The sequence below is a fragment of the Paroedura picta genome, chromosome 15 (assembly GCF_049243985.1).
Source record: "Paroedura picta isolate Pp20150507F chromosome 15, Ppicta_v3.0, whole genome shotgun sequence".
Lineage (NCBI taxonomy): Eukaryota > Metazoa > Chordata > Lepidosauria > Squamata > Gekkonidae > Paroedura > Paroedura picta.
Genome location: NC_135383.1, coordinates 12,423,724 through 12,441,882, shown reverse-complemented (window position 1 = coordinate 12,441,882; position 18,159 = coordinate 12,423,724). Strand labels below are relative to the sequence as shown.

At 46.2% G+C, this 18,159-nt stretch overlaps 1 protein-coding gene and 1 long non-coding RNA gene across 2 annotated transcripts in view; one reads left to right on the top strand and one right to left on the bottom strand.

Annotated features, from left to right (window-relative positions):
• LOC143824294 (uncharacterized) overlaps positions 1–18,159 on the top strand; it is a 27,513-nt gene extending 9,354 nt beyond the window's left edge. Inside the window, exons 2-3 of the long non-coding RNA XR_013226747.1 lie at positions 12,049–12,149; positions 17,989–18,159. This is a non-coding gene — a long non-coding RNA (uncharacterized LOC143824294). The remainder of the gene's footprint in view (positions 1–12,048; positions 12,150–17,988) is intronic.
• The window catches only part of SRRM3 (serine/arginine repetitive matrix 3), a 98,689-nt gene continuing 80,772 nt past the window's right edge, over positions 243–18,159 (bottom strand). The window contains exons 13-16 of the mRNA XM_077311420.1: positions 7,170–7,516; positions 6,123–6,338; positions 3,514–3,651; positions 243–1,438 (exon numbers count right to left, since the gene is read on the bottom strand). Coding sequence (XP_077167535.1) covers positions 1,255–1,438; positions 3,514–3,651; positions 6,123–6,338; positions 7,170–7,516 — 885 coding nt within the window. The 3' untranslated portion in view covers positions 243–1,254. The remainder of the gene's footprint in view (positions 1,439–3,513; positions 3,652–6,122; positions 6,339–7,169; positions 7,517–18,159) is intronic.

The window sequence follows — 18,159 nt, the reverse complement described above, 5'->3', positions numbered from 1 at the left end:
TTTCTTTCTTTCTTTCTTCTTTCTTTCTTTCTTTCTTTCTTTCTTTCTTTCTTTCTTTCTTTCTTCTTTCTTCCTTCCTTCCTTCCTTCCTTCCTTCCTTCCTTCCTTCCTTCCTTCCTTCCTTCCTCTGTGCCTTCTCTTTTTTCTTTCTTTCTTTCTTTCTTTCTTTCTTTCTTTCTTTCTTTCTTTCTTTCTTTCTTTCTTTCTTTCTTTCTTTCTTTCTTTCTTTCTTTCTTTCTTCCTTCCTTCCTTCCTTCCTTCCTTCCTTCCTTCCTTCCTTCCTTCCTTCCTTCCTTCCTTCCTTCCTTCCTTCCTTCCTTCCTTCCTTCCTTCCTTGTTCCCATCTGTCCATCATACCTTACATACCCCAGTCTCAGCCTAGCAACTCAGTTGCATGACTTATTCTCGAGAAAATTCACACACACACGAACCCCAACTCTTTGCCAGCCTCGAAATAAATTAAACATGGGTTTCCCCGGGAAGTGCTGGAGTAAAATAAATAAATAATCAAATAAATAAATAACAATGAAAGCCCATGGAAGTAGCTTCGGTGAGCTGTTTGTTCAGGAAAGGAGGGGGAGAAAGCCCAAGATGATCCTCTGTTCTTTCCTGGAGTCCAAAGTTCCATGATTAGAGTCTACGTTTGTTCATTTGCTCTGTGTGTCTCATCTACCCATACGTGTGTTTCCACCCCATAATCCCTCCCAAAATTTTTGCCAGTAGAAAGGGAGGAGAATCATGCCTCTCCCCACCTTTATCAGCTAGATTCTCATGTCCTTATTGGGAATGTCTTGAGATGACCCTTGAATGATATTTGCCAAGAAATTGAGGGAGGGGGGATTGTCCTTTCCCCCACTTTTATCACCTCGATCCCCATGTCCTTATTGGGAACATCTTGAGATGATCCTTCACTGATATTTGCTAAGATCTTGCACTTGCAAGCAGAGTTTTCCCGTCTCCTAGGATGCTGTGTTCTTTTCATGGGTGAATCAGCGGGCTCTTCCCTGTCGGGCCCTTCCTGTGGATTTCCTGATCCCAGAGGTTGGATCAGCGATCCCCCACCCCTGACTGGCGGGAGACATCCAGCCCCTCCAGAGACACAACGAGAAGGCTCTGGATGAGACGGAGAAAGGACAAAGAGATTGGTGTTGGATGGGCCTAGGAACCCTGGATTGAAGTAGGGCATGCCTGGGGAAGAGACTGGGTTGGGGGGAGAGCAATGTCCAGGTTCTCCAGCAACCCAAGTGTCGGGGCTCAAAAGCCGGTGCTTTCGGAGCTGCTGCAGCTGTTGTAGCTTGGGCTGCGGCTGCGGCTGCGCGTCCGGCTGCGGCTGTGGCTGTAGCTGTCGTAACTGCGGCTGCGGCTGTAGGAATAGCTGCTCAGCGAGCTAGAAGATGACGGGCTGGGTCGGTAGTAGGGGATCGGACGCTTGCGGGCACTGCGGGCAGAAAGAGAAATCTCAGTTAGCGCCAGGTGGCAGCGGTGGGATTTGCACGGCGTTTAGACATGGGGGTTTTGGCTTTGGCACTGCGAGTGGGAATGAGCCGGTGGGGGTCAAAAGGTGTCAAAAGGTGTGTATAATTTCAAATCAAATTGGCAAGAGATAGTGGAAAAGTTAAGGAATTCATATGGATTTAAATGGGTGCCTTGAATAAGGTACGTGGGTCAATAGACCACCGCTACTCTTAAGGCTGCATCTGTTTTGCCAGGACAAGGGAAAGCAAAACATTCTGGCCCTTGAATACTACCGTGGCAAACAGACATCGAGCCAACTACATGCCGCTCACATCCTTTCACTGCATTTATTTCTCTTTTGCTAATTTTTTTACCGCTCGGTATCCAGGTGGGAGGAGAATCCTCACCTAGAGCAAAATGTCCAAATCACCAAGTTTGAAAACTCACATTTTGGGAAGGTGCGTTGCCAAATCTTAACTTGTTTTAAACTGAAATTTCCCAAGCCCCGTCTTTTTTACTTGCCAGGTTGAATGGGAATGGACCAGTTAAAAATTGATTTGTGCTTTACTCGAGCAAGTGAGAACACGATCCAAACTGAAAACCTTGTGAAATGGGAATGGGTCCCGCTGGCCAGCTGTGGATTCCCCCACAAGCCACACCAGCCTCCCCCTTCAGTGCTAAAGCAGCCACCCTTCAGGGCATTAGTCCTGGATTAGCCAGCTAAAACAACAGAGCATGAAAGGGTTAATAGCAGTGGTGTTTTTGCTTGAGACACTGGAGAACTGCAGCTGCAGGAAAAGAGAAATTAGGGGTTAGTTAGCAAGAGTTGCCCGAAGCACCCCCCAGCCATAAAAGAACCAACACCCCCCCCCCCCAAATCCTGCTGTTTCCTCGGCAGATGAGTGATTAGATAGGCTGGCAGCACAATGTTAAGTTGATTTACATCCTTCTAAACCAGGGGTAGCCAAACTGCGGCCCTCCAGATGTCCATGGACTACGATTCCCAGGAGCCCCTGCCAGCATTTGCTGCAGGAGCTCCAGGGAATTGTAGTCCATGGACATCTGGAGGGCCGCAGTTTGACTACCCCTGTTCTAAACCCCACTGGCCCTGGCCTGGATAGCCCAAGCCAGGGCTATCTTGTCAGACCACAAAGCTAAGCAAAGTTGGCCCTGCTTCGTACTTGGATGGGAGACCAGGAAGGAATCCAGGGTTAATGTGCCAAGGCAGCTGACAACGAACTACTCCTGTCCCCTTCCTGCCTTGCTTTAGTCTGACAGCTCAGTCCACCATCTTTTATCAAACCTGTTGGCTTGGATGGATTTAGAAAGAAGTGATCGCCTTCAATTTGTGCTTGCACCGACACCCCGCCCTCTCTTCTCCCTTCTCCCAGAAGGTGTGTCAGAGTCCACCAGAGAGACCTGTGCTTGGTGCGGGAGTGCACCGTGCATGGAGAACCGCCACACTTGTCTCCTATGTCCGCACTGGGTTAAAATCCAATCCCTATGACAGTGAAATGTGAAGGTGGAGAGTTATGAAAGACTGCGATGGTGGGTGATGGAGATTCGGAAGAGAGGAAGAAGAAGAAGGGCCTCCTTCGCCGTCATCAAGCCACCCATTGTTCGGTGCCAAATCCAAATCTCCTAACTACAGTCTCCCTACCAGCCCGTGCCACCAGCCAGAATCTCTCTCCAGCCCCTCCGAAGACCCCCTTGCCTCCTTCTCTGGCCCATATCGCCACCGGGTCATTAGTGAGTGAGACTGACAGAGACAGAGAGAGAGACAAACAAAATATAGCTCCACAAAGCCTCACAAAGTTGCGGATGCAAGGAGACACAGCAGGGTCCTGATGGGAGGCAAGGTTACCATGGTAACCCGGCCCCTGGCCGCTATAGGCTCCGCTTGACGTTTCTCCAGGAGGAACCTTGAGAGTGGATGGAAAAGGAAAGGTTGGCGGCGTTAATGAAAAAAGGACGGCGCCCCGAATTCTCGTCCACCGGATTTTCTCCCGGGTGTTTCAGGGGCGTTCTCGATTACCCGGTCTTGGTTCCACGGCTTACCTCGTGATTCTTCTGGGCTCCATGAAGCTGGGGGAGTCCCGCCTTCTCTTTCGAATGGGGGAGTAGCTTCTGGAGCGACGCCGGGCACGGTTCGGCTCGGTGTCGCTGTGCCGGGTTCGCGCCTCGTTGTCCTTCTCTCTGTGCGAAAAACAGCCTTCTATTTATCATGTATTTATTGTGTTTCTATACCGCCACTCCCAGGAACGGGCTCACAAAAAAACAGTACCAATTAAAATACTCCCGATAGAACGGTAAGCCAATATAAAGCAGGGGTAGTCAAACTGCGGCCCTCCAGATGTCCATGGACTACAATCCCCATGAGCCCCTGCCAGCGTTCGCTGGCAGGGGCTCATGGGGATTGTAGTCCATGGACATCTGGAGGGCCGCAGTTTGACTACCCCTGATATAAAGTATAAATACAGATGCAAGATGGCAGTATACTAATAACTTTAAACATTGCTTCCCATATTCCGGACATCGGTCTTAAGATGTACATGAATATGTACCGGCTGGGAGAAGGAAATAGGCCCCTAGCACAGTCTACCACTGCAGTAGGAGCCTGGGGGAGGGGGCGAGGACCAGCTCTAATGCCCCAGGGTACCCACCCGGCCTCAACCAAACATCTGGCGGAAGAGCTCTGTTTTGCAGGCCCTGCGGAACTCAGAGAGTCCTGACAGGGCCCGCAGCTCGTCCGGGAGCTCGTCCCACCAGGTAGGGGCCAGGACCGAAGAGGTATTTGTGTATCTGCGAACAGCTAAATTTTGTGCTTACGCGATTCAAGCTTGCCATAAGGAAACAAAACACCTTTAACTTTTTTATACTGACTAATTTTATTCTCCCCCCCCATATATTTTAAAATCTTAATGTTTTATGAATCATAGAATCATAGAATCATAGAATCATAGAATCATAGAATCATGGAAGGGGCCACACAGGCCATCTAGTCCAACCCCCTGCTCTACGCAGGATCAGCCCTAAGAATCCTAAAGCATCCAAGAAAAGTGTGTCTCCAACCTTTGCTTGAAGACTGCCAGGTCTGTTAAGACTGGGTCTGCTGCCTTCGTCTGAGAATAGACACACAAGACCGACATGGGTCTGGGTGTTACTCATGGAAGATGCTTCATTTTAAAAAGCTGTTCGCCGACCAATGAGCTTTTAGTTGATTATCCATCAATTAAACTGATTTGTCAGGTCCCTGATTACACGTGCAATTATTGTCAGGTCCATTATGGGAGAGAGGCAGTATAAAAATGCAGTAAATAAATATAAATAAATAAGTTGCAGCTGACTTCTGGCAAACCCGGCAAGGGGCTTTCAAGACGAGTGAGGAGCAGACGTGGTTGGTCATGGCTGTCCTCTGCAGAGTCTTCCTTGGTGGTTTCCCATCCAAGAATTGACCCCACTTTGCTTCTGGGATCTGGATAGCAAGGGCTCACTAGACAGGGCTGCCTTCCCTCTCAGTGAATGAATCAGCACGGTTTAATACAGGCTGAATTATGAAAGTGAGGAAAGCGAGAGGTACTTCAAGAACAAAATCAGTCACCTGTTAGAAGAAATGCCCCTCTCCCGGCACAACCTTTCTGTGCCATTCCCTGAGTCAATGGTCTGCATCGCAGCTGAATGAGCCTCAGCTGAATAAGTCTCAGAATCGCAGCTGAATGAGCCTCAGAATTGCAGCTGAATGAGGCTCAGAATCACAGCTGGATGAGGCTCAGAATTGCAGCTGAATGAGGCTCAGAATCACAGCTGAATGAGCCTCAGAATTGCAGCTGAATGAGGCTCAGAATCGCAGCTGAATGAGCCTCAGAATTGCAGCTGAATGAGGCTCAGAATCACAGCTGGATGAGGCTCAGAATTGCAGCTGAATGAGGCTCAGAATCACAGCTGAATGAGCCTCAGAATTGCAGCTGAATGAGGCTCAGAATCGCAGCTGAATGAGCCTCAGAATTGCAGCTGAATGAGGCTCAGAATCGCAGCTGAATGAGCCTCAGAATTGCAGCTGAATGAGGCTCAGAATCGCAGCTGAATGAGCCTCAGAATTGCAGCTGAATGAGGCTCAGAATCGCAGCTGAATGAGCCTCAGAATTGCAGCTGAATGAGGCTCAGAATCGCAGCTGAATGAGCCTCAGAATTGCAGCTGAATGAGGCTCAGAATCGCAGCTGAATGAGCCTCAGAATTGCAGCTGAATGAGGCTCAGAATCGCAGCTGAATGAGCCTCAGAATTGCAGCTGAATGAGGCTCAGAATCGCAGCTGAATGAGCCTCAGAATTGCAGCTGAATGAGGCTCAGAATCACAGCTGAATGAGCCTCAGAATTGCAGCTGAATGAGGCTCAGAATCACAGCTGGATGAGGCTCAGAATTGCAACTGGATGAGCCACAGAAACGCAGCTGAATGAGCCTCAGAATCCATTCAGGAGCCTCAGAATCACGGCTGAATGGATTGAGTCTCGGAATTGCAGCTGGATGAGCCTCAGAACTGCAGCTGAATGAGCCTCAGAATCAAAGCGGTGTCTGTGATGATGGACACTCGCCTTTCCAGATTAATTGCACATTCCCAAAAGAACGCTCTGCCTGCAGCACTGTAGCCAAGAATTGTGTTCCCCTCACCTGCTGCTTGTGTTCTTTTTCTGTGATCCAGACCGAGTCCTGCTGCGTGCTGATCGCTTCTCCCGGGACCGAGACCGTGATTTGGATGGTGACCTACTGGAACTCCAAGTGCTGCTACGTGACAGGCTCTTCCTTCGCCCAGAATTGTGCCTGGCGTGTTTGGCTGGGGGTGGGGAGCAGCTGCGAGGTCTGCCTCGATGATGCCTTTCCTTTGCCCTGAAAGAGGTGAGAGGCCGAGATTAGTCTGCCACAAATTTCTTGGTGAACCCGTCGGAGAGAGAACTGACCTTGAATGAGACTCATGATCGGACAGTGAGCTGATCAGGAATATGTCCAGATTGCGTCAAATGGCTCGAACCATTGTCAAACACAAAGGGGCTTGTCGGTCAAAAGCCCTCCCCAAGCTAAATGGGGGGGGGAGGTGAGGATCAGCAGCCCCCTCCCCCCTTTAATGTTGCAGAATGAAGTTCTTCTCTCCCCTCCAAGCTGGATGGCAACAGGAGCAACAGGGTGAGACCCAAAGCCCAGACTGAACTTGGATGGGGGAGGGGGATCCAAGATTGGCTCAGATTGGTTCATTTTTACAGTTTGCCTAAATTATATTTTGGTGTTTCTCTTGCAAAATGAGCCCCCTGGTGGTGGTGCTGGAAAGTGCCACCAAGTCGCAGCTGACTCATGGCGACCCCTGGTGGAGTTTTCAAGGCAGGAGCAGTTCAAGGGTGGTTTGGCATTTGCCTGGCTGCATGTCACAACCCCGGTATTCCTTGGCAAACTCCCATCCAGAGACTAGCTGGGGCCAGCCCTGCTTAGCTTCCATAGATTTGATGAGTTTGGGCTCAGCCGAGCCATCCAGGTCAGGTTGAGCCCCCTACCGAGGAGGGAAATGGGGTACAAACATTAAAATAATGAAAGAGCACAATCATGGGAATAAGCCAGTCTGGGAACACTCACAAGGCAAAAGAGCAAAGCAACCAGAATCGTGAAGACAGTCCGCACAATCCACAAAGAGTGTATTGGAAACCCCCCCCCTCACCCCTTGCTGCTTACGTTTTCAGGTGCACCCCATGGTTCTTCTCTGCCCCGGCTGCTGCGTGGTACGGATGCGAGCTGGTGGACCCCTCCGAGTCACTGCTGTAGCCTGTTTGGCTGACAGAACGTGGGGAGTCCTTGGGCCCAGAGACCTTTGCTCTGCCACGCCCTTTGTGCTTGTACATCGAAGCAGATCTGGATCGACGCCTGTGAAAGTGCTTCTCTCCACCCAAGCACCTCCCCGGTGACGCGGACCGCCGTGGGTTCTTGAGGCCATGTTTGCTCCCCCTGCCGGCTTTGGCGTGCGGGGATGGCGCTTCCGCCTTGATGTGCACCCTGGGCGAAGGTGATGCCGAATCCAACCTCTGGGGGAAAGAAAGACAGAAAAGGGGGCAGAGAAGGAAAGGGGAAAGAAAGAAAGAAAGAAAGAAAGAAGGAAAGGAGAAGGGTTTTGTTTTAAAAAAAATAAAGAGGACCTCCTCCCCGTCAGGGAGGAAACCGCAGTTCACAACGGCAATGCACAATGGTTCAATAAGGCAGGCTACACAGAAAACTACTCTGCACCTTGCTTCCCTGGTCACCCTCTCGTTCTTACACAACGCAGCTCATGCAAATCTTTGGCATGCAAAACAGAAAAGAAAAACAAAATGAAAGCAAAATGAAACGGGGAGGGAGAGTTCAAATATGGCACCTTGAAGGGGGAAAAAAATGAAGGCTACGTTTTAAATCCCAGATTGATCGGGGAGGGGGGGGGGAACAAAACAGAAAGAGAAAGGGGAGAGGGAGATATTGGCGGACGGGGCAGTATTATGGGGTGGATACAAAGTGGGGCACGTGGGCTCGGATCATGAGGGTCTCCTTTTTCGGTTAGCCAATCAAGGAGGCAAACAAAGGAGAGAATTATGGGAAAACGGGATCATGGGAAAACGGGATCATGGGAAAACGGGATCATGGTGAGGGGGGAGGGGAAAGGGTCAGGAGTGGGGGAGAAATCATAAAGTGGAAAGCAAAAGAAAACTCCACAAATATCATCATTACTGAAACCAAAGAAAAGGAAAAAAAATAAATGTTTCTGAATTCTTTCCTGGGTTTCGAATGTCTTAGCTTTGTGCAGAGTCTCCATGAACGCTCTAATCTCTTTCTCTTTTTTTTTCAATTCATTTTATATTCTGTTTTGTTAAATTTCCACTTTTTTTTTTTTAAGTCCCTCTTGGTTAACATCCACTTACCAAGAAAGTGGCATTTCCTCCTTTAGTAGGTAAGGTATGAAGAGAAGGGAAAAGCGGGCAATATAAGTGCATCATTAGATTGACAAAAATGCAAGAGAGAGAGAGAAGAGAGAGACAGAGAGAAAGAGAGAGAGGAGAGAAATAAAAAAAAAAAACAAACCAAAACCACCCTTTCCTCCTATGGCCTGCCGGTGATCAATCGGGTTCACAAAAGGGCAGCCCTTCCACCTTTTCTTGCCAGGGAGAGCCCAAGAATTGGGACGTCTTTGGATTACTCAAAAATGCCTTGGTTTGACCCCCACCAGAATGCAATCACGGAAGGATTTTACAAAGCATGCCAGCCAGGAAACAGGAAGATTCCTAGGCTGCTACAGTAAATTTATGGAGCCAACCTTCTGTTAATTATCATTACTGTTATAATTTTTTGCTGGTCCAACCAGGATAAGGGACTGATAAACCAGATTTGCCAGGATCCACCCACAACCTGATTTCATTAGGTTCCACTGAAATACTGCCAGTTGCTGCTTGGCCCCTGCCCATTTGGCAGCTTTCATCTCATCTCCAGGACAAAGCCACCCAATTCCTTCCTATGCTAGACCCACCGGGTCCTCTTTGTTCCCTGTCGCCTTTGAAAAGGACCACTATCATCTCAAACTCTAGCAACTTGCTCGGAATAAACTGGTAGGTCATATTAATCCCCTTTCAGCCTCCTTGTGGGAAACATCCCAGAATCTGGGAGGGGGGGTACCCATACAAGCTGCAAGAAAAGTCCACCATAGATTAGAATAACAGCAATTTTTTGTTACGATGAGAAAATGATTGCTAGGAACCCCACCCGGCTTCCGATTTGGAAATGCTTGCAGAGATTATTCCCCCCCCCAAAAAAATCTATGCTATGCTATGACTGCCATTCAGTCTTCAGACCTGTTTCTGAATCAGATCTGAACCATCCCACTTTCTCTTAACCCCTGCTATCTGTTGTCTTGTCATGGTGGACATCTTGAGGAGATACAATGAGAAAGCAAGCACTGTTAAGATGGCTGCCATATGTCAACAGAAGAGGAATTTTCATTGTGGGGGGGCAGATACTTTGACAGCTGAAAATTCTGAATGCCCAAGATGGTAGGGAGATGTCTGCTGGCAACAGGGGCAGCACAATTCAGTGAGCATGGACATGATACAGACCTCATTTTCTGGTATTTGGGCATCATATCAAACACAAGTTGACCCAGATGCCCATTGCATGTACATATAAAGCCTGACCTGGCAATAAATGGATGGACACCACATTCCCATAAACTGGGCTGCACTACTTCATACTACAGGTGAGAACGTAAGCAAAAGCTTGTGTTCTTATGTCCTCTACACATGGAAAACAGGTGTGTCATGGGGGTAGACTCCTAACTAGACTTCTTAAAATGTAGTCTAAGACTTTCTGGCCCAGACACACAGGTTTATACCATCTCACCAGATTGTTTTTATGGAATAAGGTTCAACATCTCCCTTCAAACCAGCTTATATTTTGCTATTCAAAGGAGACGGAAACATATAACCTTAAGTTGTATCTAAGGGGCATGATGTTCATCAGTGTATTTTTAAAATCCCATGTATCTGAGGCACATTTTCTGTCTTTTAAAGGTAAAGGTATCCCCTGTGCAAGCACTGAGTCATGTCTGACCCTTGGGGTGACACCCTCTAGCGTTTTCATGGCAGACTCAATACGGGGTGGTTTGCCAGTGCCTTCCCCAGTCATTACCGTTTACCCCCCAGCAAGCTGGGTACTCATTTTACCGACCTCGGAAGGATGGAAGGCTGAGTCAACCTTGAGCCGGCTGCTGGGATTGAACTTCCAGCCTCATGGGCAAAGCTTTCAGACGGCTGCCTTATCACTCTGCGCCACAAGAGGCTCTTTTCTGTCTTTTAGTGGCTTGTAAATCTAAAACCCACCATTAAGATTCCTCCCCCCCAAAAAATGTCCCTGTATATTCAGTATACCAAATTAGGAATGTTTCACAAACCTGGCCTAAAAAGACATATATTTAAAGGTTGCAAGCAAACTTACAATAGGAGAACCGATTTAAGATTCAGATTTCCTTTGGATCCAAACTATATTCCTGCCTTGTTGTTTTGCTACATGTCTCTGGTCTGCCCCCAAAGCCACACAATAACTGCTACATCCTTTGATCAAAATACCTCTGTCTTTGCCTCTGGCCTCCACCCTAAAAGCTTCTCCAAGTTCCATCATCAGCATGAATTCTTACACAGTAACCAAAAGCAGGCAAAATCAACCCATACTACAGAATCTAGGCATGCTTTTGTCATTATCCTAATCTACATTTCACCTTTTGTCATGGAACACCAGCCCAAATACATATCCCAAAAAACCTTAACAGATTTTTCCTGATAGATTCAGGTATTCTGAACAGCATTCAGGATTCCCAGAAAACTGGTGTCCAGGGCCCGTTCTGCACACATAGGATAATGCACTTTCAATGTGCTTTGGCAGCTGGATTTTCCTGTGCAGAACTGGAAAATCTACTTCTATAGTGCATTGAAAGTGCATTATCTATTGTGTGCAGAATAGGCCCAGGTCCCGAATATTTCAGGAAATATTCAGCAATTATTCGGGAACATCAGTTTTAAGGGCTACCAGTTTTGTTTCGGGTGCACATCCGTAATCCCAAATGAGTTGGTCTTGTTTTTGAAGTGGCACTGAAGCCTTTGGAAATCCTCTATTGTTCTGCTTTTTAAAAAACATTCTGAACGTGATGCAGAGTGCAAGCTTTTAGTGGCTTGTAAATCTAAAACCCAACATCTTATTTTGTTGATGTTCTTGGGCAGAGGGTCAAAGGACAAAGCAATCGACATAGGGGCAGGCTGACCACTTCCTTGTTCTGAATTTTAACCAGGGTGGGGGGAACCAAATTAATTACTTGGCTATTGGACCAGGTGCCTGATAATTCAACAGTGTTCTCCCTGGATTCATAAGGAATGGACTATCCAAAATGCATGCATTGTGCCTGTGCATTTGGTCACAGCATTTGTGTCTTTTCAATCACCTGCATCTTTGCTCCTCCCCTTATCAATGTTATATATTCACTGATAAATGCTGCAAGAAAGAAAGAAAGAAAGAAAGAAAGAAAGAAAGAAAGAAAGAAAGAAAGAAAGAAAGAAAGAAAGAAAGAAAGAAGCAGCAGCAATCTTGATATTATTCTGTGTATGTTTGTAAAAAGATTTATTGTGCATGGTGTTTTACCCACACAGGTCTGTAAAACATTGCACACGAAGAGGCCATTGTATGAATGATCATGTCGCAGATCATGTTTTTGCAGAGGTTTTGTGGGTGCACGTTGGTAATCAGAGGGGAGAAGAAAAGATGCCAACAAAGGGAAGGAAAAGAAAACTGCAGCAGACTCCATACAATCTAACTCCCAATTCAATTTTAGAAATTCTCCTTGCAACTAAGAAATGAAAGGGGGGGAAATTCACTCATCCCTCGTCACATTTCTTGCAAAATGGATAACAGAACGGGATTCAAAGATTTGACAAGATGATAATTGGACAACGCTGTAAGAATCTTCGCTTCCATACCCAAAATAATGGAAATTCACCTTGTGGTGAAGAAATTGGCACGTCAGAATACTGACAATACATGTTAAAATTTTCAGATGCTGACTGTAGCTAAGAAAGATTCATCATGATCAAGGGGAGAAGGGAAGATTTCCATGTCAAGTTCAGCCCTCTGCATGACCGGCAGAAATGTGGCAGTGTAAGTCTGTTAAATTTTACTTTCCAGAATTCATGCCTGTCTCAGAATTCAGATGCAATCAGCAAAGAACTATGCATGTATTGCTTAAGACTAAACATACCTAGGGATGAGCATGAACCAGCTCACATGTGTAAGTTCATAATAAATTGGGTGGTTCTACTGAAGAGCTGCAACAAACTTCCACATATTTTAAGACTGTTCATGGTGGTTTGTGAAGAGCAGAAAGCAGGGGGTTAAATGGTTCTGAGTGCAAAGCAGCAGGGTGCAGAAAGAAGAGGTTTAAATAGCTGAGTTATTTCAACCCCAGCTTTCTGCTCCCCACCAAAAGTAGGGACAGTAAATGGCTTGGAGGCATTTAAACCCCAGCTTTCTGCTCCCCACCAAAAGTAGGGACACTAAATGGCTTGGAGCCATTTAAACCCCGGCTTTCTGCTCCCCACCAAAAGTAGGGACAGTAAATGGCTTGGAGCCATTTAAACGTCAGCTTTCTGCTCCCCACCAAAAGTAAGGACAGTAAATGGCTTGAAGCCATTTAAACCTCTGCTTTCCGCTCGCTGCCACTTTTCACAAGGAGCAGAAAGCAGGGGTTCTCCCCGGGGAAAATGGTGGGAAGCAGAACACAGGAATGATGAATCACTACGAACCGGTTTGGTTCATGAACCAACCTCTCGGCCTGTATTGGTCCATGGTTCAGTTTATGGTTCAGCTTCGAACCCTGAACTGAAACAGACTGTAAAAATGTGGTTTGTGCCCATCCCTACACATACCCATGATCAAAACATAGAACATTGGTATGGTCTCTTCTCATCATTTGTTTTCTTCTATTTGAGATACTAGCCCCCCCCCCTCCCAAGGGCCTTTATTTCTTTCCTCTGTATTTTACCATATCTGCATCTCAAAACATTCAGTATCATGTGTCAGCCAAACTAGCGCACTGAATTGCACATTGTGTAACGCTTTGCAGATGAAAACAGGGATATGTATGTTTTTGTACACCCTATTCTCAAGCCAAGGATCACTACATGACCCCCCTCCCTGTTAAAAACTGCTGACCACTATATTAGTTCTTTTTACTCGGAAAAAAAAGAATAGTTGACAACATACTTACTCTCACAATGCACTGACAGTCTGCCATTTGGGAGGCTGCACACTACAATTGGCCTTAGCATTCAGGCATGCACATTTAATACATAACCCCCCCCAAAAGGGGGGGTGGACTGGAACTGGAACCAAAAAAACCCAACTGGTAACAGTTAGGACCTACAAAGGTTGTGAATGTCTGTATTGTTGTTAAAATTATATTACTTTCATTGTGCACAATTAAAAAAACAGCAACTATAGGCATTAAAAACATATGTCCTGCCCATAGAGCAATGCATTTTGGTCCTTGTAGGGCTTTCTTCAAAGGTCTGGTTTTAACACGCACCAGTTCTTAGCACTTATAAAATATGCACTGCAGCCAATAAAAGCTCCAAAGTAAGAACTGTAAAGTATCAGAGTCACTTACTGAAAGAAGATGTTTTGTTTTCAGTCATTAGCCGTCTTCCAAAGGCTGCCCAAAGTTTTCAAGGTTGTGTTTCCTTATATTAGTGCATGCCGAAATGGACCTGGCTATTGGTTCACACCGTGCATAGCATACCGATTTGCAATATAATGTTAACAGCAATAGAGACATTCAAACTTTGTAGGTCCTAACTGTTACCGGTTGGGGGTTTTTTGCTACATTTAAATACATACCTGTGCACTAGAACAAGGGTGCCTTTCTCCTCCCTCCTCCTGCCATTTGGAGACTTAGTTTTCTAGAGGCACGGAGGAAAGCACGAAGACTCCCGAAACGACAGTGCTAATGCCATTTTAGTGTACACCTTTAACGTAACTTTTAAAAGGCATTCTTTCCTCCCCAGATCTTCCATTACCACAGAATTTTCTCAGATCACATATCAGAATAATGCAACCCTTGCTGGTAAAGAAGGAGACTTGGAATATGTAGAACTGGAGTATCAGGGATGGATTGGGATAGCTTTAGGAGCTTGGGCAAGAAACGAGAGTGTCACAGCCTTCTCTGGCCTCCTCCCCAGCCTTTTCCCCTCTCCCCTAAGCCCACCAACGTGCAAATCATTTGAATTCCCATTGGCATAATGAAACATGGATTGCTTAACTCTCAAATAGGGTAGCCACATCAGGTCTGGAATTTGTTTTTTGGGAGGGGGGGCTGATGCTTGGGGACGGTGGGATTTGCAGAGGGTAATGTGCTCAGTGGAGATGATGCTATATAGCCTGCCCTCCCAAGGGGCCATCTCTTCCAGGGGTTGTGAAACCTGAAGACCAGCAGCAATCCTAGGAGAATTTCAGGCGCCCCCTGGAAGCTGAACATTCTTAATCTCAGGATGGCCCTCAAGGGCCAACAGCTGCAAAACAGAAGCCTTCCAGTTTATGGCCCACCACAGTTTGGTCAAGGGACACTGATCAGAGGCAGGATCAAGTCCAGCCAGGCAATTGGTGACCCATCCGCAAAAGCACAAGGGGGGGGGGGGTTGGTTGGCTCAATCTAGTGAGTGGCCCGATTTCCCCATTTGAAGCATTCCCAGCTACATCTGAAGAGAGTTCGCAAGCCTTCCAGAGTATGCATATACCTACCGGCAAGACACTCTATGGAGGCTTCAGCATGAATAAAAAACAAAAGGAAATCAGTATCTTGGTCTACATTATTCACATTTCCACCACCAAAACTACCTTGCAGCATTATCATCATGGTTTTTGGAACTGGCTCTCTTCACTAGTGGGAAGGCCTGGGGAAAAGAGCCCGGTCCATGCCAGAAGGGGCATAGGGAGCCAAGGGGTTTGAACTTGGTGTCTTCCCCATGCCAAGCATGCACTGTGACCTCTTCTAGACTGTCCCAGCCCCCAATGATGCTTCTCTGGAGAAGACCTGACTGATGGATTGTGTTGATGTTCTTGAGCAGAGGTTCAAAGGACAAAGTAATCGACATAGGGGCGGGCTGACCACTTCCTTGTTCTGAATTTTAATTGGGGGGGGGGGGGGAACCAGATTAATTACTTGGCTATTGGACCAGGTGCCTGATAATTCAACAGTATTCTCCCTAGATTCCTAAGGAATGGACTATCCAACAAGGCTTGTTCTTGACATCTCAAGAGCCCTCCAGGTGTCCTTTCCTGCCCCACCCACTTCTGAGAAGTCACATTCCACTCTTTGCATTTCCTAAACTCTTGTTCTGAGAGGTCGTTAATCATCCTGTCCTTTAGTATCAATGTCAGCATTGCAGGATCGTGTATTCTTCTATATTTACAAATAAAGATTTCTTTCCAAAAAACGCAGTGTGAAGTGGCTGGGCAGCAATGACAGCCCATCCATACTAGGAGAATAATGAGGAAGTGCATCATGGGAGATGTTGTTTTCATGGTGCCTGGTGACTTCAGACACCTTGGGCATAGGTGTGAACTGGACCTTTTGGATCAGTGATTCCCACCTCTGAGTGGTGATCATGGCAGAGAGGTTCAGAAGTTTAGACTTCTTGACTTCATCAAAGATACACTGCGGGCTAGAGGCCTCAGTGGAGCTCTGGATCCATTTGGATCCATCCATCATCTATCTATTTATCTATCCATCCAACCAATATCCATTCATCCATCTGTCTATCAATCACTTTCCTTCCTTCTTTCGTTCCATCCATCATCCATCCATCCATCCATCCATCCATCCATCCATCATCTGTCTACCTGCCTGCCTGCCTGCCTGCCTGCCTGCCTACCTGTCTGTCTGTCTGTCTGTCCTACCAACCAACCAACCAACCAGCCAACCAACCAACCAACCAACCATCAACCAACCAACCAACCAACCAGCTAACCAACATCCATCTCTCTGCCTGTTTGTCTATTTATCTATCTTTTTTCTTCCTTCTTTCCTTCCATCCATCATCTATCTGTCCATCCACCCATCCATATATCCATCCACCCATCTATATATCCATCCAATATCTATCTGCCCGCCTGTCCACCTGTATGCCTGCCCGCGCACCTGCCCATCCATCCATCCATCCATCCATCCATCCATCCATCCATCCATGCTTCCTTTTGGAATATGAATATTTCACCCGGATGCTACATAGAAGCAAACCTTTTAGACCCCAGAATTTACCAGTGATCCAAAGACTTCTGTTCAGCTTCAACTCTAGGATCAAGATTTTTCTCCCTCTTCTTTGGCTGCCTATGGGGTAGGTGCCTTATTCTGAAGATCTCAGCCAACTGCTTCCTGGGCGTGAACTGTGACAGGCCAATGGTAATGAGGACGTGGAGAAGAAACCTGCCCAGTCCATCATTCTTGTTCACAGTGTCAGGGAGAGAGGGGATTAAGGCCCCTTTTTTCTCCGTATTGTGACCTACAGAAGACAATGTAGCAGAAGAGAATGACCTTTAAGACTGGAGACTATACTGGGAGTCAGACTGAATAATAGATGGCTCCTACTGGAAGAAAGTGTGATCAAGTGGACTTTACTGGCGGAGATGGACACCAGGCTCCATCATTTTTTGGAATTGGTGATGGGGCAGTTCTCCTCATCAGCATTCCCTTCCGAAATGCTGGAGTTCTGAATTAAACTGGCCTGGAGTCTGAAAAAGAACTAAGAGTTCTTTGTTGTTGAGGATTTTCTCTTTCCAGATACTGAGTAAAGCACCAGGGATGTGTGGTTAGTCACATGCTAACGTTTGTATATTAGCAACATTTGGGGAGGGGTGAATCTCCACCCCAAGAAGACTGACGAGATCGAGGACCTTAGGATGCTTTGGGCTGATCCTGTGTTGAGCAGGGGGTTGGACTAGATGGCCGGTATGGCCCCTTCCAACTCTATGATTCTATGATTCTATGATTTTATGATTCTATGACTTTGGGCAGATGGGAAGCTTTGATGTGCTTGTTTTTCAGAGCCATTCTCTCATGATACACAATTTGGAAGACCTGCTAGATTCTCTTTTCATTTCTCTTAAATTTTCTTCAGAGGTTTGCCCAGATAACCTCCTCCACAGGATTATCTTACTGGAGATGGAGCAGACTAGTAATTTGTTTTGTGTACAGGATACAAACCTGTACATGCTTATTCGGGAGTAAGTGCCATTGAATGAGGTGGGACACGGCTTCTTCGTAAACATGGGTAGGGTGGCCATGCAAACCTCTTTTAGTTTCCCTTGGAATTCCTTGGGGGTCTTGGCCTAAACAATGGAGCCCCTGACACAAGTTGGATTTTGTTCACCATAAAAAAAAGTTCAATAGTACCTCAAACTGGAACCTCCCCACCCCCCATGTCCCCTGCAGATCTTGAAGCCACTAAACCCACAAAGAACCGAAGAAGGAGATTTAAAAATAAACCAACCAATTATCCCTTCATTAAATTATTCCATGACAGTGATAATTAAGTTGGCTTTGTTATGTCATCTGGCTATGTTAAAAAGAATAATAATCATAATAGAAACCACACAGAGGAAATCAAATCAGCGGGACATAATTGTACCATTTATGGAAACATAACACGAAAAATCGAAGAGCTGAAAACACACAGAAATGCATTCTAACAACAGAACAAGGAAAAAAATTGGAAAGGAAAAAATCAATTTACATGGGGAAAAAAGAAAAGAAAGAGAAAAGCATGACTTTGTAGCTAACTGTAAAAAAAAAATTACAATAAAAATTGTACAGAGCCACCAAAAAGAGACAAGCGTAAAGAAGGAGAGAGAGAGAGAGAGAGAAAGAGATAGATTGAGAGAGAGGGAGAGAGGTAGAAAGATAGAAAAAAATAACATTTAATCAAACTACTGTGCTTTTCAACAGGCTGATCTGCAGAAGTGAACGTGCGGAGGGAGACAAATACCTACCTTCAAATTGGTCAGGAATGCAATAATAAAAAAAAGAAAACATTTGGAGGGCAGAATGGGAAAAAGACAATGACTCTTTAGTAATGTGCTTCAGACCTCTTTGCTAATAAAACTTTGCTTTGTTGTT